The sequence below is a fragment of the Diceros bicornis genome, chromosome 29 (genome assembly GCF_020826845.1).
Source record: "Diceros bicornis minor isolate mBicDic1 chromosome 29, mDicBic1.mat.cur, whole genome shotgun sequence".
NCBI classification, from domain to species: Eukaryota; Metazoa; Chordata; class Mammalia; order Perissodactyla; family Rhinocerotidae; genus Diceros; species Diceros bicornis.
In genome coordinates this window covers 439,453-460,186 of record NC_080768.1, presented here as the reverse complement: position 1 = coordinate 460,186, position 20,734 = coordinate 439,453, and the positions used below count along the sequence as shown (strand labels likewise).

Here is a 20,734-nt window from a genome sequence, read left to right as displayed (position 1 = left end):
CGCTGGGCACACTGTGGCGTTGGGGCACGGCCAGGGCTGGTCGGCGTGTAGGTGGGAAGCTTCGGCGCAGTCCGGCCGTCCCATGAGGAGCACGTGGTGCTGTCCACTCCCCAGAGTGATTCCCGCCGTCCTGGACCGTACCCACCATCGTTGGGAGAGCCAGCAGGTGTGGGGCGGGCGCAGCAGGCGGGGGCGTTTGGGGCCCCCAGTAGGGAGAGAAGGAGAGACCAGCACCCAGGACACTCAGAGCTCTCCCTGCTCCAGCCGCCTGCTCCCACCCCCTGGTCCCCCGTCAGCAGCCTAGAAGCTTCCAGAGACTTTCTCTCCCCTTTGTTGCCAGAACCACTTCTCCTCCTGATTCTTCTCTGTCCTCCCTCTCTCCCTGCAGGGCTGTAGAGACCGAGGCCTTTCCTCCTGGACATCTGGCCATCTCTCCCTGACCCTCCACTGGGCGGCCCCCTCTGAGCCCCAGGCCGAGTGGCCGAGTGGCAGCTCTGTCCTTCCTCCTTGGTCCCCAGGAGATGCCTGTGGTCAGTTAAGACACGTCCCCAGCTGTGTTGTAAATCCCCCAGCCACTCGCCCGAGCTCCCGGGTGGGGCCAGGGGCTCACCCGAGCTGTGCCTGGCATGGGTGGTTGCTCGCCCAGACACCACAGCATAAAGGGTCAGCGGAGTGACAGGAAAGTGCCTCGGGCTACATCTCAGACGTGATGGCTGGTGAGTAGTATCGGTGAGGAGAGGTCCCCATCGGTCCTCTGATGTAGCTTCACAGTAACTTGGGGATGCCACGCAGCTCGAGGAATCGGCGCTGATTGTCCAATCAACGTGCTCTTCTTGGAGACAACGTGACAGGTCATCTTGACTACTCATCTTTTTTTTCTGTTATAAAACACTGCCTCATCTTCACAGACCTAAAATCAGATCATTTCCCTCGAATGATGCCCTTTTCGGGAATGGGAGTCCTGTGGGAACTCTGTCTGTGAAGAAGCCCTGAGGAGCCGGCTCAGTGCTGCCCGCTGGGTGGAGAGCTGTCACGTTAGAGAGACCAGGGAGCACCACCTGCCAGGCCACTGCCTGACTGTGATCTCATTCAAATTACCGGTCCTCTCTGCCTCCTGGTCTGTGAGGGGGACCCTCGGCTCAGTGATTTGCTAGGACAGCTCACTGACTCCACGGAAGCACTTCCGTTCACCAGATGACGGATGCGGAGGAGCACCAGATGAAGGGGTGCACAGAGCGAGGCCCCCAGAGTCCCAAGCACAGGAGCTTCCTCCCCTCGGAGTTGGGGGGGACACCCACCCCACATGTGGCTGCATTCACCAACCTGGAAGCTCCCCAACCCGTTGTTCGGGGATTTCATGGAGGTTCCGTTACGTAGGATGATTGATTGCCTCATTGGCCATTGGTGAGGAAGTTGGTCCCCAGCCCCCTTCCTCTCCCCTCTCTGGAGAGAGGTGGGATCCTGGGGATGAAAGTTCCAGCCCTCTAACCACATGAGGTTCCTCTGGCCACCAGCCCCCATCCTGGAGCTCTGGAGACAGCAAGAGTCACCTCGTTAGCACACAAAAAAGACACTCTTCTCACTGGGAGATTCCAGGGACTTAGAAGCTCTTGTGTCGGGAACCTGGGACGAAAACCAAACATTCCATCATAGCATCACACCTGCCCCAGCCCCAGCCACCCTAACAGAGGGCTCCAGGAGAGGAGGAGGGTCTCGCAGTGGCGGAACAGACGCACGCAGTCAAAGGTTACAATCATGTCCCCACCTGCCCACGACGTGCAGAGAATGGAGAGAGTCTCTCCTCAGAGCCGGGGCGCTCACCTCCAGTCCTGCGTGGAGTGGCATCGTGCACAGGGGACGGGAAGGGAACCTGGGCGGAGGCGGCAGCCGTCGTCATGGAAGGAGCCACCAAGGGCCCTCATGTCGGATACTGGTCGTAGCCCAGATGTCCCGTTCTCCTTGCTCTGGGGTCACACCGAGGAGGCCCAGTCCATGCCTCCCATGGGAGGGAGTCAGGGACCTGGGGTTTGGGGTTCAGTTGTGACCAGAAACGACATGCGTGTCGAAGCACTTGTGCGACATGTGGGCCGGTCAGCCACCCTCTGGAAACACCAAGGCCAACAGACGTGGACGTCGCGGAAGAAAATGTGAACAGTGTTCGGACATTTCGGTGCAGACAGTGGATGACAGCTGCTTGTCTCCTTCCTGAAGCCTCACCAGAGAACGGGGGAGATTTCTGTAAAGGCATAAACTCATGACTCACAGTGACAAGGAGAATAGGAGAGAAGCAAAGGCATCAAATGTGGGGAGGCTGAGAGCGCAGAGCAGATCTGGAAAACCAAATCCTAGTCTGTTGGTACAAAACAACAAGAACCAACACAGTTTACTCAGAATAGCCCGTGTTATGGACTGAACATTTGCACCCACCCCAAAATCCACATGTTGAAGCCCTAACCCCCAATGAGGTGGTGTTAGGAGGTGGGGTCTTTGGGAAGAATTAGGGAGATGAGGTCGTGAGGGTGGGTCCCCTGTGATGGGATTAGTGCCCTTAGAAAAAGAGGAAGAGACCAGCGCTCACTCTCTCTTATCATGTGAGGACACAGCAAGAAAGCAGCCGTCTACAAGCTCCCACCAAAATCTGAATCAGCACCTTGTTCTTGACTTCCAGCCTCCAGAACTGTGAGAAATAAATTTCTGTTGTTCGTAAGCCACCCAGCCTGTGGTATTTTGTTAGAGCAGCCAGGATGGACTGAGACACAGCCCGGCTGACAGCCCAGGAGCTCAAGGTGTGGCAACACCAGGTTCTGCAGAAGAAAGGTTGAAGGGCACAGCTGAAACACGGAGGCTCCTGTGACAGTTAGGGAGCTGTCTGACCCCCAGGCCCTCCCCAGCTGTGCAGCGCAGTGGCCGTGCCCGTCTGATCCCAGCAGAGACGGCGCTGCGTCTCCAGAGAAGACGAAGCAGAGGTTCTCTGGGGGGACCAGGCGCAGCTGAGAGCAGGGCTCCATGCTGACGGCGGGTGTCAGGAGCGCTCCCCTGTTCTCTGCTTGCCGCTCGTCCCTCGGGCCACGTCCTCGTCACGCCCCAGGGTTCCCAGCTAGTCCCCAGCTGACAGCCCTGAACTAGTCCTTCACAGCCCTCGCCACGTCTAGCTGTGTGCTTGTCTGCGTGACGGCTGCCCACTGTGTCCACTTGCAGATTACAGGCCTCCCCCCACCCAGTTGTCTGAGGTGCTTTACATCCTGTCCTCAGTACTGCGGCCGGGGTTTGGCACCTAGCAAGACTCAGAAATACCTGTCGAATGAAAGAATGGATGAATAATTGAAGGCCTGGGATTCAACATAGGTCAAGCGGAGACGGGGCAGGGGGTCTAGGACGCTGTGGCCCAGAGTGAGAGACGGGAATCAGGAGCCAAGGATAACAAGACCGGGGTGGGCAGTCAGCCCCCTGAGGACCCTGCCTCCGAAGCACAGGGAGCAAACTACTCAGGGGTCCTTTGTGCCAACTGAAATCGCAGGCTGAGCCAGACAGAGCTCGTTAAGGCGCTGGGAAAAAAAGTGACAGCAGCCAGGAGAGTTTGGAACACTGGATGGTGCTGGCGTCGGTGAGCGTGTCGGCATCGGTGAGGGTGCCGTCGTCAGTGAGGGTGCTGGGCTGCACTGCTGGAGAAAGTGTGGCAGCGTGGCCAATCTGGAGAGGATTTGAGAACGACTTGGTCAAGTTAAGTGCGGGCCCTGCTGTGGCTCTGCAGTCTGCGTCTGGTGCGTAGCCCAGGGAACTTCAGACAGGTCTTGAGTTCATGTACACAAATACTCGCTCCAGCATCATTTGTGGTGCTGGAAGCGGGAGGCTGCCTAGTGTCCATCCTAGGGAGCGGAAGGGGGATTGTGACAGGATGAGGTGTAGGTGTTAGAAGCAACAAATTGGATGGACATACAGCCTCCCAGATGGAGCACTAAGCAGCACGCTTGGAGGAGAAAGTAAGAAACACGGTGATGGCATGTTCACGTAAAACACTTTCATAAATCAAAAATGGACGCACAGAAAACATAGCAGAAATTTTGCAAGAATGCAGTCAAATAAAGAGATACGAGGTAGAATGACTGCCCACAGCAGAGAGGGGAGTGGGATGGGGAGACACAGAAAAAATGGATGAATAGATGAGGACAAGAGAGAATGAGCAAGAGAAAAGGCCGTGCGCAGGTCAAGAGTGGTCCTGTGGGAAAAAGTGAGCAGCGTGATTAGTTCAGCAAATGGGGTCCAAGAAACAAAGGAACAACCAACTAACCACCATGCAACCACCCACCCACCCAACCCACCAACCACACAACCAACCAACCAACTACACAACCACACGACCAACTGCACAACCAACCAACCACCCAACCAACCACCCACATAACCAATCACACAACCAACCACACACAACTAACCAACCAACTACACAACCAACCAACCAACTACACAACCAAACCACAACAAGAAAGAAAAGAGTGAGCTACCTGATGCGGTGTATGGCTTCCCAGAGCACTCACTGGGAAATGTAAAACCTGTGCTTTTGTAAAATTTGAAGTCTATATGAGAGAAGGGCAAAAGAGAACTAACGAAATTCATATTAGATTTTTTAAATGTCAGAGGATTCCAAGCGAGTCCTGGATCTACTAATACACACACACACACACACACACACACACACACACACACACACACACACACGAGTCTCTGCAGGCCTAATTATCCTTTGTATGTTTGATTCACTTACAACATGCCTGTAGCTTCAGGGCGTCTGAGCGTGAGGATAAAATGGAACTTAGGAATGTGAATCACACAGCCACAGTCTCCTGTCTAGAGACGACAGAGGCCTCATCTCTTAAAAAATGCTGGACCAAGATGAAAAACACAACCAGAGACCACTGCTCTTCCCAGAACCTGGGCTGACGCTTCGGTCCAGCGTGGACCCAGGCTCTGCAGAGACAACTGTGAGGACACAGTGAGAGGACGGCCATCTGGTTTCCAAGATTGTAAAGTTCTCAGCAGCCTTCTGTTGTGACTGTGGCTAAAGGGAATTTGTTTAATTAAAGTACTCAAGTTGGCCCAGTTGGCAAATTGTCTGCTTTTTAAAATAAGTTCCATCAGATGCTCACTCATGTTTTCAATATGTTTTTTAGTAGTAAGATGGATTTTATCTATGCATATACCATTTTGAATTAGGAAAAATTCAACATTTATTCATAAAATTATTAATCAACATTGAAAATGGGATTCGAGGAAGCCACATTTCAGTAGCAGAACAAGAGAGAAGAAAGGAGACCTTTCAGAGACTTCTTGGCAAGACGTTCGCGAGGCCCCCACAGGCTGTCTGCGCTGAGCCGTGGCTGTGGAGAAGGGGGCGCTCATTCCTGCCTTCTCTCAGAGCGCTGTCCTTACATCTTCCCCTCTCCCAGCTTGCTGTGCCCAGGAGCCTCTCCCACTCCTGGCTGTGTTAGCCCAGGGTAAGCAGGAGCCTGGGAAGGGCCTGTCAGAGGTGAGAGGGAGGGACCCAGCAGCGGGCATGCTGAGGCCTCCGGTCACCCAGTCACCCGTCGACAGAGTGGCAGGTCCCGGTCTGACCTGAGCTCTGATTTGCAGCCTCCGGAGGACAGAGACTCAGCCTCACAAGTTCATACTTTCCCGAGATCCCACAGGAACACCCCGAGGGTTAGGAAGCGCTGTGAGGGGTGTAGAGGAGGACAGAAGCTTCCCTCTGGCCTCGCAGGTCCTGCACTCGGGCCTGCATGTTACATGAGGAAAGATGAACAGGAGGAGACAGACGAGTCTGCCCACACGTGTGTCACGCACACACGCGGGAGAGACTGTGATGAGTAGCTCAGGGTGGTCAGAACTCGGGCTCGTATGGCATCTGAACAAGGAACAGCGAGTTTGTGGGGAAGGGACAGGACAGGGGACGGGGGAGCAGGCTCCAGGGCGGCTGGCTGTGGGGGGAGGCATATGGGAAACGGGGTTTCCGTGGAGATGGGGGTTGTTCAGCAGGTGTGTCGTGTGCTCCTGTGCCTGATCTGGGCTGAGGCGAGTCTGGAGCCGTCCTCCTCTTCCCGGCACAGGAGAAGGAGATGCTGGTACAGATGGAAGTTCACGTCCTGCTTTAGGCAGATGAAGGGCAGACCTGCTGTTCCTCAGTTGTCTTCAGCTGAGAACAGTCCTCACGGCAAAGGGGTGCACGTAGGGGTGGCGTATTCTGATCCCCGCGATGAAGAGGAGATGGGGTCTTCCGGCTCCTTCTGAAGGTGTGCAGCTGTGTGCAGGAGGCCGTGCACCTCCAGGGGAAGGGCCTCAGAGGAGGAGGCTTGAGTGAGAACCAGGCCGTGGGAGCAGGTGCAGTGGGGCCGCTGGGGTGAGGGGCTCTCATGTTGTGGGGGTCAGGCTGCTGGAAGCAGTGCTATCTGCCAGTGTAGGGTTCTCTGTCAGCCTTTTTGAGAAGCCCAGAGGACTTCAGGCAGAAGACAGAAACTTAAGGTAGAAGACATTGTATCTTCTGTGAAAGTCAGAACCACTAAGGGCAGCTTCTCGGGAAGACAGGAGTCCTTGTGCTCCAAGATTGTTTTCTCGGCGTTAACTGGTTAGAAAACAAACAAGAACACGCTTCCTTCCTCTGGAGGAGAGAGGGCAGGAGGGAGGGGCAGCCGCAGGCGGGTCCCCCTCCTGGAGCAAACTCCACATCCGCACGTCCTCTCTGGAGAGATGTCTACTCGAGTCCTCTGCCCAGTTTCCACTTAAGTTGGGTTTAGCTTTGTTTACCACACTTTTTTTAAGTCAGTTCTGTGTCCCGTGAGCTGTGTGGTCCTGCTCTGTGTAGGCAGCTCAACTTCTGTGAACCAGCATCTTCTAGGAATAAAGCCTTTATCCTACATCAACTCAATACCATTGTTTACACCTGAGAAAATTAACAGTAATTCCCTAAGTTGAGTGACCATATAAATTACCTCCCCCCACCCCCCACCGTGAGCCCGTGGAAGGTGAACACGCTGGTGTTGATAGTTACCCGGGACCGCAGGCACATACGGGGCTGTCCCAACAAGCCGAGGATGGTCGCTGCCTCACACCAGCTCTGTCCATCCGTGTTCACTTCCGTGTTGTCCCCAGAAAGTCCTCCAGACCAGGACCAGTGGGGCTACGCTCTGCGTTCGGTGGTCGTCTCTTCAGGCTCCTCCCGCCTCCCCCTCGGCGCTGACTCTGAAGTGACTGGTCAGTGGTCTGGGAGTGGCCTCGTTCTCCCTGAGGCCGCGGGTTTCCTCGCCCGGTCATATGACTTCTTCCTCCGCCCCCGACTCTCCCGTCGCTGGAGGTCAGGTCCAAGGCCGTCGCCTCCTGGGTGGGTGTGCATCTGGGGGCCTGCACGTGCCCTGTCCCTGAGTGTCCCCTCACTGCTTTCCTGTCCATTCACGACCCTTCCTGCGTCAGTTGTTTCACTTGGGCTGCAGGAGTGTTGATGCTCTAGTTCTGCCGTCCCTTCCGCGTTAGTTACCAGGCGTTCTTCTGTGAACAAGGCATTGCCCTCATCAGCTGAGGGTGAACCACTGTTTCTTTAAGAAGGCAGGATAGCTGTAGCACCCAATTGCAGAGTAAGAGTTGACATGATGGTCACCTCTGGGCGGGGCAGGTGACGTGTTCTCTCAGCTCTGTCTCTGTGTGTCTCTCCATCTCTGTGTGTCTCTCTGTGTCTGTGTGTCTCTCTGTCTCTGTGTGTCTCCCTGTCTCTGTGTGTCTCTACGTCTCTATGTGTCTGTCTCTGTGTGTCTCTCCGTCTCTGTGTCTCTCTCCGTCTCTGTGTCTCTCTGTCTCTGTGTGTCTCGACGTCTCTGTGTGTCTCTCCATCTCTGTGTGTCTCTCTGTCTCTGTGTGTGTCTCTGTCTTTCTGTGTGTCTCTCTCCCCCCCGTGTCTCTCTCTTCCCGTTATGGACTCGTGGATTTTTCTGTGTCCAGCGGGGCCCCTTCAAGCTGGCTCTTGCATCCATTCGACATGCCCCCAGTGACCTTTGAGTACGTGCTTGCTCTCTGAAACCTCCAGGTCTCCAAAATCTAATACTTTCAGGGCCCCAGAGCTGAGGTCAGCCATTTCTCCAAGGAGCACAGGGATAATTTTTTTTAAAATATAGATTTCAGAATTGACCAGTATTTTTCAGAATCCCTCTTCCCCTCATCCCCACACCCACCCATGTTATGAATGATGTGATTCATAACATCAGATAGGTTTGGGGTACCCTCACCCCTATAAAACCCAGCACAGTTCCTGGTACACAGAAAGTACTCAATAAAAAATAAAGTCTTTTCCTTCCTTCGCCTAGACTAGCAACTGAGCTGAATCAAAGCATGAATTTAAGCCAAAAATAACCCACATTGATTTGCTGCATCTAATTCAACTTACTTGAAATATCAATTTTGTACTGAATCAGACATTGAAAAGAATAAAGCAGGGAGATACGGCTCCCGAGCAATAATGTTTTTTAAAACCACTGAACCCAGGCAAGACCAGAACACCAAGGTTTTAGATGCACAAATAAACTGGTATTTTATTTGGCTAAAATTATTTCACTCCATCTTTCAACTGTTTTTAAACCACCCTAGAGAAGGGATCCTAGGTCTATTTCTAAATCATACTGAAGGAAATTCCACGGTCTCCTTGGATAATACACGCCAGTGTTTTAATTTGGGATCTTTTCATCACGAATAAGCATATTTAAAGTTTCTTTCTGCAATCTCAGCCGCCTCCCCCTGCTTTATCAAATAAGATCCCAGCTGCCCCCGTGCTCTGCAGACGGCACAGAGCCGTGCAGCGTGGAGACCATTCTCAGCAGCACATGTCACAGAGGACGGCAGTCACCTTGCAGGTGGCCCCGGAGGGTGAACTTTTGTTCTGCCACCAGTAAGGAAACAGTAGCCCCCGTGAGGGTCTGTTGGATGGTGCATTGGTTCATAACTGTGTTAGTTGGCTAGGGCTGCCGTAACAAACACCACAGACATGTTTCTCGTGGTTCTGGAGGCCGGACGTCCGAGATCAAGGTGCCTTGTGGGGACCCTCTTCCCGGCTGTGTCCTCACACGGAGAGAGCTCTGGGGTGTCTTCCTCTTCCTATAAGTACACCAGTCCTACGGGGTCAGGGCCCACCCTCATGACCTCATTTAACCTTTATCACCTCCCCCAGCCCCATGTCCACAGTTGCATTGGGGGGTTCAGGCTTCAACCTGTGCATTTGAGGGGACACAATTCAGTCCACGGCAATAACCAGCCCTTAGAAAACGCTTCATCCTCTCAGTGCACTTGTAAAGGGTCAGTTGTTCTGTGACGCCCATTTTACAGATGGCACAGCCAGAGGAGGCTTGGGGACTGGAGGGTTCAGCCTGTAAGTGGCAGAGCAATCTGAGTTCACGTTCTGCGCTACCCGTCTTCCCCTCCCCGTTATCTTGAGACCACGGAGCCAACTCCATTTGGGGTCTGGAGGTGGGAGACGCCCAGCTCCTGCCCCTGGAAATCCTTGGCTGGGCTGGGCTGGGCTGCGTGGCAGATGTTGTGTTGGTGCTGGGCCGGCCCGGAGCAGGGATCTGGGACCAGCTCCTAGGAGGAACCCCCAGGGAGCCAGCCGCCTGAGGGCCGTCACTGAGGGGCCTCGCTCGAGTATCTGCTCCCCAAGCCTCCAGGAGTCACGTTCGGATGTGACAGTGTCCTGCAGGGGACAGTGACTGAAATGGACAGATAGAGCCGAAAGTGCCTGGAGCTGCTTTGTTTCGTCACCAGACAGTCACATCCTGAGTCAGCTGGCAGTCCCCAAAAGCAGGAGAAAACAAACGCTTCCTCCATGCTTCCTCTCATTAGAAGGTGTCAGTAAGAGGTAGGGGGAAGGTGTAGGGAGAGCTCGTGCCACAGAGTCAGGCCCGCCTGGATTCAATACCGACTCGGGAATTTACTCCACCTCGTTGCAGAGCCAGACTAGAGATACCCACCTCGTAAGGGGGCCGTGAGAAATAGGACCACACGCCAGCTCGCACAAGTGTACCCTTGACTTACAGAGTCCAGCTCCACGTGCTCCCAGCAGAAAGAGTGAACACGTGAAGGCTGCTGTCTCGTCGATCTCCTTGAGTGCCCTGAGCTTCTTGATTCTTCTACGACACAGCTGAGTCCCCACGTGCTTCTGTAAAGCATGCAGGACAAGCCTGGTGACTGCTGAGGGCAGGCGTCGGCCTCCCAGGGTCAGCTGCCCAAGATGTCCCAACCGAGTGGTGGACACGTGTCCCCTGCCTCCCACGCCCCGCGCTCTGCCACCTGGGTGTCCACGCTCTCTCACACTGGTGTCCACGCTCTCCCACGCTGGTGTCCACTCTCTCCCACGCCCCGCACTCTCCCACGCTGGTGTCCACGCTCTCCCACGCCCCGCACTCTCCCATGCTGGTGTCCACGCTCTCCCATGCCCTGTGCTCTCCCACGCTGGTGTCCCCGCGTTCGCACACGGGCGCCCACGCTCTCCCACAGATCCCTGGGAATGTCTTCTGCGTGGATTCCAGCTTGTTGAAGTGGATCTAAGTCTGGTATGTCAGCCACCTATATATTCCAGGCTCCCTGCTGTCCATCTCCCACACTTTGATAGATGGTGCCTGCTATCTTGGCAGCCCGGAGCTGGCCAGTCCACACGCCCCAGGTGAGCCGCCCAGCGTGGATTGTCCTCGGTGCTGTCTGTCTTCTCTGACGCCTCTTCCAGGAGGGAGCCTTGCTAATCGGAATCCGTCTTCTTATGGGAGGACTCATATGACCTGGTGCTGGCTCCCAGGGGCAGAGAGGGGCTGTCTTGACCCTCTGAGCTGGGTCAACGCCATGGGACTCACCTTTCCCTGGTGGGTGGGAGAACGTTCCACAGAAGGAAAGGGGCCTATTTTGTACATTCTCTGATCTTGGCCTTGAGGGCAGCACAGCGTAAAAGGAGGCCTCATTCCTGGCCGAGAAGGCAGCTTTCCACACCCTGAATATAAAAGCCATTTTGAATTACTGCATTTTTCGTTTTTCACAAGCCACTGTAAACTCCAGTCTCATTTTCAGGGTGAAACACACGTCATTTTAGCTAAATATTGAGTTACTCTAACCAGAGCTCCAGGAGAGCAGACACGCCATCCTCGGCTCTCCCCGGATCTTGGTGGACAGGGGTAAAGCGTGGGCTAGTTTTAGACCCCAGGTCTAAGTTCACTGGGCCAGTGATCCACTGTCTGTTTACGCAGTGACTGAGGCCAGCGTTTCCACAGCGGTGTGCTCGTGGGACTTCTCAGGAGGAGCGTTTGAATAAAGGTGGAAATCATCTGGCTGAGCTTTGAATTCTGGCACCTGCGTGCAGCCGTCCAGAGCACGCCCACCGGAGCTAAGCCGCTGAAACGCACGCAGAGATGGTGGTGGGGGATGCTCTGTAGGAACGCGCAGGGAGGCCCCGCGGTTTCTGCGTGAATTACTCTGTTTCGCGATCGTCAGGCTCCCTCCTTCATTCCCACCTTCATCTCTGAAGTGAAGGTTTCTCCCAGCGTCAAAATATAAAACAACTCTTTTCAATCCTTTGAGGAGCCGTCTTCTTTCCAGGGTTTTCAAAATATGGAACTTTTGAAAAGTGTCATTTGCAGCTATTCCGAGGTTCCAGCTCACGGTCAGGGTGGTGCGGGCAGTCACCGGGGACCGTCCCCCGGCGACGGGTCAGCCTTACCCGGGGCAGGAGGAGGGGAGCTCCACCGCCCACGTCCAAGCTGTGTGTGGGGTTGATGAGACACCCTTGTTCCCGGTCTCTCCCACCTCTTCCCACTATTTTCTTTCCTCCTCGGGCCCAGCTGCAGGAACTGTGCGGCCACTCAGGCAGGACACGCCTGGCCGCCGCAGGGTCCCTGACTCTGTGCTGCTCCCCCCCTCCCGTGTCCTCTCCACGAGCCCGCGACTCTGCACACCCTTGGGCAGCACTGTTTTGTGTGGCTGTGTTGTGCGTCTGCGTGAATAGTGTGCTACAGTTCTCGGTTCATCTTGTTTTTTGCCAACCCGTTTTGACATGTACTTTTTGCTGTGTGTTCATGTGATTGTGGAGCCTGACCACCCTCGGACGTCTCTCCTCTGATATCTACCGTCTCTGCGTTGACCGCATCTCACGCGACCACACCCGTGCACAAGGAACGGTCCACAGCACCCATCCCCCCTTCCTCCTTTCAGGAATGGGTTCGAGCTGTGACTTCCTGCTGGGGGTGGCCACGTAACTGCATCTGACCTGAGATTCTTAGGGGAACCGAAGGGCGTGACTTCCAGGCCACGGTCTATCCCTCTTCCCAGTGGCTGGACCGTCGTGACCTGGTCGTGGAAACCAACTTCAACCTGCAGACGAGGCCAAGTCAGGAGGCAGCAGAAGAGCAGGAGTGGAGGACGAGGCCTCTGCTGACCCCGCCGGCCCAGCCCCTCTTCCCCGGATCCGGGCCACCTCCAGTCTGACCTGAGACAGAAGGAAGCACACCAACTCCCACACAAATTCTTCCGGTGGTGGTGGCTCGCCCTGACTCCCCACAGCCGTGAGGACATCTCATGAACACCACTCCGAGACGTGTGAATTTACACCCCAGAGTGGGCTGCTCCACCTCCCCGGGCACAGCCAGTCGCTCTCCAGAATGCCGGCCACAGTGGCACAGCACGGTCTGCCTCCCACACGCTGGCCCCACTTAGCACGCCCACCTTGCTATTTTTCTTTTTGCCATTCGGATGGGTGTAAAGTGTTATTGGTTTATTTGGCATTCTCAATCCCTAGTGAGTTTCTGGAAGTATCTGCACGTCTGTGTCCTTGAGGCTTCCCTCTGGGACGAGCCCACTCAGTCATCTCCTCTTTTTCTGCAGGGTTTCCTTCTCTTGTTGACCTGCAGGAATCCCTTGTCTACTTCAGACACGGCAAAAGTCTTGCCCCAGAATCCCAGCTGTCTGCTAATCGTATCTTTAGTGAACATCCACCGATATTTTGCCTGATGATTTGTGCACTTGGAGTTTTAGTAAAAATTCCTTTCCCATAACCAGATCTCAAAGATCTTCACTTTCTTCTATAGCTTTATAATTCTACCTTTCACATTTGATGTTTAGTCCAGGTGAAGTCCACATTGGTTATGACAAAGTTGAGGATCTATCCTCATTTTTCTCGCCATATAGTGAGGAAGTTTCTCAATCTCAACTTTTAAAAAATCTGTCCTGTCTCTATTGATTGTGGTAAGTCGTCTTCATTAGATATCAAGTCTCCCGTAGGACTCCAGGCCCATTTCTGAATCCTACTTTGTTGTGTTGCTCCATCTGTTGGGTCCTACAGCCATCCACATGGGTTTTGTTAATACAGCTTTGTCGTATGTCTCACTACAAGGTGGGGAGTCCCCATTTGCTTTACATTTTAAAATCGACTTTGCTATTCATGTATTTTTGTTTTTCGTATAGATTTCAAATGATATTTTTCAGTTTACCTAAAATTCCATCTGAGATTTTTGTTTGCATTGCCAAGAATGTCTTTGAGCAGGGTTGGCGTCTATACGATGTGACATTATCACATCCCAAAACATGTCTCTCCGCATTTGTCCATATCTTCTTATTTGTCCTTCAGTAGAGTTAAAAATGCTTCTTCATAAGTCTGGTGCCTTCTCTCTTAGGTCAATTCCTGACTCCTCCTTGAGTAGACATTCATTCCTTTAATGCACACGAACTGAGCACCTTCCACTGTTCTGAGCGCTGAGGACACGTAGTGAAGGAAGCAGAGGAGGTCCCAGCCCCGAGAGGTGAGATTCTGGGTGAACCTGTGGAAGATGAGGCATGTTCTGTGGCTGTGTGCAGATTGTAGCTGAGTGTGGAAGGGGCAGAACGTAAAGGGATGGTCTAGTGCTTATGTTGTGTTCTATTGTAAGTGATTATTTACTTATTTACTACGTATTTTACCTTTTACAATGTTACCATATCATTTCACTCTAAGAGCATTGGAACACATTTGTTTGTTTACTGTCATACTTTCTAGTTGATTATTGATGATGTAGATGAATGATACTGATTTTTGTAAGCAGATCTTGGATCTGGCAACATTCTCAATCTCCTATCAGTTCTAAAAGTGTATTGATCCTATGGAGGGTTCCATGTAGATGAGCTTATTAACTGCAGATAATAACAGTTTATCACTTTCTTTCCATCTTTAATCTTATTATTTTATTTTCATGTCACACTTTTGGCCGGGACATCGTGTGTTATATTGAACAGTAGCAATGGTACCAGGCATCCTCGTCTTTTTCCTGATCTTAGTATGAATTATATAAATTTATCCTTCAAATATGATGTCTGTTATAGGTTTTGATATATGGCCTTTCTCAGAATAGCAAATTTCCTTCTATTCTTTATTTTCTGAGACTTTTTCATAGGTAAAGGTTAAATGTCATTAGGGAATTTTCTGCATCTATTTAGAACACAGTTTGATTATTCTCCTTTAATCTGCTGTGTGGTGTGGTAGTTTAAGGAGAATGGTCACAAATTGTTTGACAGTCTTCCCTTTGAGAGGCGTGGTCTCTGTCCCCTCCCCTGGATCTGAGAAGACTGATTTCCTTGACCAAAAAACGTGGTGGAAGTGATGTTGGGTGACTTCCGAGACAAGTCAGTGAGTCCACTGATTTCCTGGGTTCCTCATCTGGGGGAAAACGGCTGCTGTGTTGGAGGTTTGAGGCCACCACGTTCCAGAGACCAATGTAGGCCCATGGGTTGAGCCCCCAGCCAACCAGCAGGGCCACCAGCAACGAGAGTGAACCATCTTAGGAGCTGGACCTCGTCAGGCCTCCAGATGGCACCACATGGGTGACCCAAGCAGAACTGCCCAGTGTTCCCAGATGTCTGACCCATGAAGTCCAGAGCCATGCAGGCCGGTGAGTGTGGGCAGCTAGTTCTGCACTAGTGGTCATGGAAGGTGCGGCTGATTCACTGGCAAATCTTCTCATGTCCGTGATCCTTGTGTTCCTGGGGGGGTTCGTTTTCTTGTCCATCACCTGGGATGTGGATAGCTCTGTTTATTTCTCGGCATCTTCACATTTACACTCACACTGAGATGGCCCACGCTCCCTCTCCGCTTCCTTTCTGCCGGTGCATCACTCAGATCTCCTCCACGAGCGCTCGCTGAAGGAGCACAGCTGACCCACAGCCCCGGTGCCGCCCCTTTGGGCCATGGCTGCTTCACACTTCGGACACGCTGCCGCGGTTCCTCCCATGAGGATGGAGCACGTCAGAGGACTCGTCCAGCCCAGGCCTCCTCTAGAGCACCATGTGCTTGGGTCCCTCGGCCTGTCCACAGCACGTCCTCACCTGCAGTGCGTCCGACGTGCTTCCTGCCAGTCCTCGCCCTCGTCTCACGAGTGTTAGCCCTGTGTGTGTCTGAAGCTCTCTCTGCTCCTTCTCCCCCTTGTTAGGTGAAGTGTGTCCCCCAGAATTCCATATGTTGAGTCCTAATGCCCAGTGCTCAGATGGTGACATCGGAAGAAGGGTCATTCAGACGTGATTGCTTAAGATGAGACAAGGTCATACTGGAGCAGGGCGGGTCCCTAACCAAAAATGACTGATGTTCCTATAAAAAGGGGACACAGACATGCACATGGGGAGACGCTGTGTGAAGATGAAGGCAGAGTGGGGTGAGGCATCCACAGCCTAGGAGCACCGAGGATTGCCAGCAGCCACCAAGCTAGAGGAGACACGGAACAAATTCCTCCTCACGGCTTCGGAAGGAACCAACCCTGCCGACACCGTGATCTTGGGCTTCCAGCCGCCAGAACTCTGAGGTGATACGTTTCTGGGGTTTAAGCCCCAGTCTGTGGTGTCTTGTTACAGCAGCCCTGGCAGATGAACACACTCTTCATCTCTCACAGACACTCCCCCCAGTCAGGCCCTCGTGTTTCTGATCCCTTCTTGCATCTGCCTCTCTGAGGACCTACACGGATCCATTGACCTAAAGCCACTCTAAGATGTTTTATTATATTAGAGACAGCAGATAATCATGGATTGCCTGAAGAACGTCCCCACAGAAAAGCTTCAGAGGACAGTAAGTAAAAGTAAAGGTAATTTCTGGTGACATCTCATGAGTCCTGCTCATCTAGTGTGCTGCTGGGGAACATTTAGGGGCAGGAAAATTTTTTTTCTGCTTGAGACCACTAACCTGAAGAAAAACTATGGAAAAATATAATGCCCTATGTTGAGGGTTCACATAATAGACATAACTTGAGTTGGGTTTTTACCTTATAAATAAAAGTGTGGTATATTCAACTTAACTGTCTGCATTAGGGTTCTCCTGAGAAATAGAACCAATAGGAGATACATAGTTATAAAGGGATTTATTATAAGGAATTGGCTCTCACAATTGGCCTGGCAAGCCCAAAGGCTGCAGGGTGAGTGGGCTGGTTGGAGACCCAGGAAAGCCAATGTTCCATTTTAGGTCTGAAGGCCATCTGCTGGAGAATTCTCTCTTGTTCGGAGGAAGACAGTCTTTTGTTCTGTTCAGACCCTCAGCTGATTGGATGAGGCCCACCACATTCAGGAGGGCAATCTGCTTTACTCAAAGTCCACCCATTTAAGTGTTAATATCATCCAAAAAACACCCTCACGGAAATACCCAGAATAATGTTTGACCAAGTATCTGGGCACCATGGCCCAGTCCAGTTCACACATAAAATTAACCATCACCCTCCTTTTCCAAAGAATCATAGAGAAATGAGCTTCCATTCAATAAGCAGAATAGCAAACAGCACACAAAACTATGTTCTCAATATTATCAGTTCAGAGACAGAGAAAGGATAATAGGCAGGAAGGAAAAAATGAAAGAGAAGGGAGAGGTGGGGAGGGGAGACTAAGGGAGGGGAGAAGAGGGGAAGGGAGAGGTAGGAAAGAGAGAGGTGGGGAAGGGAGAGGTGGGGAAGGGAAAGGGGGGAAGGGGGGGAAGGGAGGGGAGGGGAGAGAAGAGGAGGGAAGGGAGAGGTGGGGAAGGGAGAGGTGGGGAAGGGAGAGGAGGGGAGGGAAGAGGAGGGGAGGGTGGAGGTGGGGAGGGGAGAGGAGGGGAAGGGAGAGGAGATGTAGGGAAGGGAGAGGTGAGGAGGGGAGAGGAGGGGAAGGGAGAGGTGTGGAAGGGAGAGGAGGGGAAGGACGAGGTCGGGAGGGGAGAGGTATGGAGGGGAGACGTATGGAGGGGAGAGGTATGGAGGGGAGACGTATGGAGGGGAGACGTATGGAGGGGAGAGGTATGGAGGGGAGAGGTAGGGAGGGGAGAGGTAGGGAGGGGAGACGTAGGGAGGGGAGAGGTAGGGAGGGGAGAGGTAGGGAGGGGAGACGTAGGGAGGGGAGAGGTAGGGAGGGGAGACGTAGGGAGGGGAGACGTAGGGAGGGGAGACGTAGGGAGAGGATTGGGGGGAGGGGAGAGGTGGGGAAGGACAAAGGAGGGAGAGGAGGAACTGAACGCTCTCAGAGGCAAGGGTCACTGGCCATCTCACTGAGGAACACAGGACCCTGGGTGGGTGACCTCTTGTTGTTAGTTCACCCTGAAATGCTGGCTCCTGGTTAGTTGTGTTCACTGGTTGGTCACAGGTCACCTCACCTTTGTGGGGAATGGTCAGGATAGTTCTACAGCTGTAGTTGTTGGGGTGGGGGGGGGCAAAGACCAGGGCGACATCGTTTGTGTGCCCCGGGGAAATCGAACCCAGACACCCCCACAGGTACCTTACATTGTTATTGACGAGGGGAGCAGCTCTTCAGGAAGCTGTACAATAGTTACCTCAGTCAAAGTCTGGAATTGGGGGACCTAAATCTAAGTCCGTGGCCATACTGTTGATGAGCATGAGACTGTGGAAAACTTAACCTCTCAGGGCCCTGGTTTCCACCATGAAATGAGAATGTTAGGAACGGTGCCTATTCCTGAGGGTTGTTTTGTGGGCTGGTCCATTCTGGACATGCTGCAAAGACATCCATCTCTGGACTTAGCACTGCACGGTGCGTGCTAAGTCCAGAGATGTCCTAATGGAGCAGAAGTGGGTGAGGCAGCTCCACAACCCGAGTCTGCACAGACTGGAGGGAGGCGTCCCGGCTCCCCCCATGGGCATCTCAGGAGCCTTTCTAAGCTTGTGTCCTTCCTGTCTCCCCTCCGTGTCCCTAGGATCTGTCCTAAAGTCATTTCCATCTAAGGTGAGTGACCGGGAGCTCTCTCTGTGCTTCCCTGAGGGGTGGTCCACGTGGTCACTGCAGGGCCTGTGGCCCAGGAGCCACAGCAGGAGGTGACACCTTTACCCTCGAGAGGGAGGAAGGAGGCGTTTCTGCCTCCATCACAAAATCCCACAGAGAACGGAGAACACATCATCATGTGACTGGCAGCGTAGATTATTTTTTAAACCCAGATAGCATTTATAACAGAGCCCAGTAGAAATTTTTAAAAATCCATATAAAATATTAAAAACTGACGGAAGGGTACTTGTGAATCTGTAGAATTTCTTCTGATGGCAGATGAGCTGCGGGTCCCGAGAGACAGTCAGGAAGACACTACTTCTCAGGGGCGTTATTTAAGGTATTTTAACTTTTCAAGAAAATTATTAGTGTTCAGTGTTTGATGAGTGATTAAAGCATTTTTCACCTTAAAAATATTGCAATAAATCTTGTTTATGTTGTTATTTCAGGAGGAAGCTTGGATTGAAGATTTCTTCAACAATGGGAAAGTTGTTTTTGAGCAAATTCCAGTCTGCCGGTAGAATTCATGGTGTTTTCTGGTGACAGAAAGTGCGTGATTCATGAGATCATGGCGATTTGCTGAGTTCCTCCTCGTCCTCTATAAGGTGTGTGTGTCTGCATTATTATTCCACAGGTAGGGGTGTGAATGGCGTGTCGTGTCCCTTTGTGGCTCCGCTGCATTCGGACGTCCGGCCCGGCCTCAGTTCAGCGTCAGGGAATTCAGTCGGCCTCTCCTCTCAGCAGGTAGTTCTGGATTTCATGAAGACAGGGAATCCAGCGTCCACTTGATAATCGCCGGTACCACCGTCGTGAGTAATAATCACTGGCACGATATGACGGCTTCACTGCCTGTAGGGTCCCCCGACTTGGAAAATCTGTGACTCAGAATCGTAATAACCCCACCCTCTGTGGACTCAGCACACGTGAACTCAGGCGACGCTCAGAGACCTGGGTTGGATCCCACCAGATGTGGACGGGCTGGGAGGCGGCTGCCCCTCAGTGTCCCCACCTACAAGCCAGGCTGATAAATAACAGCCCCGCCAGGGCCCTGGTGAGGGTAAATGAGACGAGCTGTGAGGGAGGCTGAGGGCTCGGGCACCTGCTCCCTGACGCTGGAGTGCTGTGCTGCTCTGGGCTGGTCTTTCATGTGGAATGTTCTCTCCGAGGCTCCAAGGCGTGGAAGCCAGGCCCTGTGCTGCACCCCTGTCGCCTCCGGGCACCCGACACAGTCAAGGCTCCTGGCCGGTGCGTGGGAGGCACTGTGCTGAGTTAGTTTACTGCCTGTATTATTAACAGCACGCGCCACCAGACACCCAGCGTCATTGTGTTTCTTCTTGATAAACGTGTAGACGTTGGGATGGGGCCCAGGGCCCCAATTTCTTTCCTGATGGAGTTAGCCCCTAGCAAAGGAGTGGAAACAAGGATGACGCTGCCCCCGCCCGACGCGAGGCCGTCAGTCAGCCTCGCCTCACAGACTCGCTGGACGTGTGCCATCGGGAGACGCGGCTGTTTGGGGTCCTACATTAGTTCCTCTGAGACTGCTTTTCTTTCCTTGGGACAGAAGCCCTCTCCGAAACTAAATTTGATTCTGTATTTCATGAAATGTCAATTTAGGCAAATTTCTCAATTTTAGTCTTTGTGAGATGTGAAGATTCTTCCGGCACTTTCCTTGTCACTCTGATAAGATAATTCTTTTTAAATGTGTGGAGGATCACTCTGAATACATCAGGCTGCTACAGGTAGGCAGAAAAATTCTAATTTTTTCTCCTTTTAATTACAGCTTTTGAAATGCCATATCGATTTTGCTCGAAGTCATTCTAGCTTGTAATACTGTAAAATTAATTTGAGGGAACGCAGACTTCCCCTGGTTAAGTCTCGTAATAGTTCATGAAAGTCTTAATTAAGCATCTGCTAAAAAGTAAATGAGTTATGATAATTTTTGATAGTGGCTATCATTTTGGAATAGCTAATGCCAAACATTTGGAGGGAGAATGATAACAGCTCCTGCTTTCATTAAATGATAAACATTTCTCCCTTTGACTCTGTGTTGAAGTGACTGCGTGTTGGAGGCAGCGGGGAAATTTACAAATGAGAGCGGCAGGTGCCCGGAATCAGGTCAACGTGTCTCCCCAGCGTGCGGACGGGGCAGAAATGCAGTCACCTCTGCACACGGCGACTCGGATAAGCACCGAGTTACCTATCATAAAGAAGCAGCAGCCGCGGCGGGGTAAACCGAGCTGGAATCTGATCACGGTGAGGGTCAGGGCTGCAGAGAAAGACACCAGGACTGAAGGCTTGCACCAGCTCCAATGTCCACAGATCCCCCGCCGCTGTCCTGCCACCGAGTCAGCCTCTGCTGGTTCCTGGCTTGGGAACCAGATGACAGGGGGGCCATGGGTGATAAAATGCTCCTAGGGTTGAAGCATTTTGAGTGGAGGCCTGTGGGGTCAGCGAGAGGGATCCCTCCCCTGTAGGGACGTCCTGA

General features: G+C 52.7%; 1 protein-coding gene across 2 annotated transcripts in view; it reads left to right on the top strand.

The window, feature by feature from the left end:
- Positions 1–16,233, top strand: part of ERICH1 (glutamate rich 1) — a 95,742-nt gene extending 79,509 nt beyond the window's left edge. Inside the window, exon 7 of one of the 2 annotated variants that reach the window (XR_009215995.1) lies at positions 13,677–16,233. Coding sequence is in view for 1 of the 2 variants with exons in the window: in XM_058524880.1 (XP_058380863.1) it covers positions 13,677–13,699 (23 nt within the window). In the remaining variant the exon portion in view is untranslated. The remainder of the gene's footprint in view (positions 1–13,676) is intronic. The other variant, XM_058524880.1, reaches the window with a different exon arrangement.
- The last annotated feature ends 4,501 nt before the right edge of the window (positions 16,234–20,734 follow it).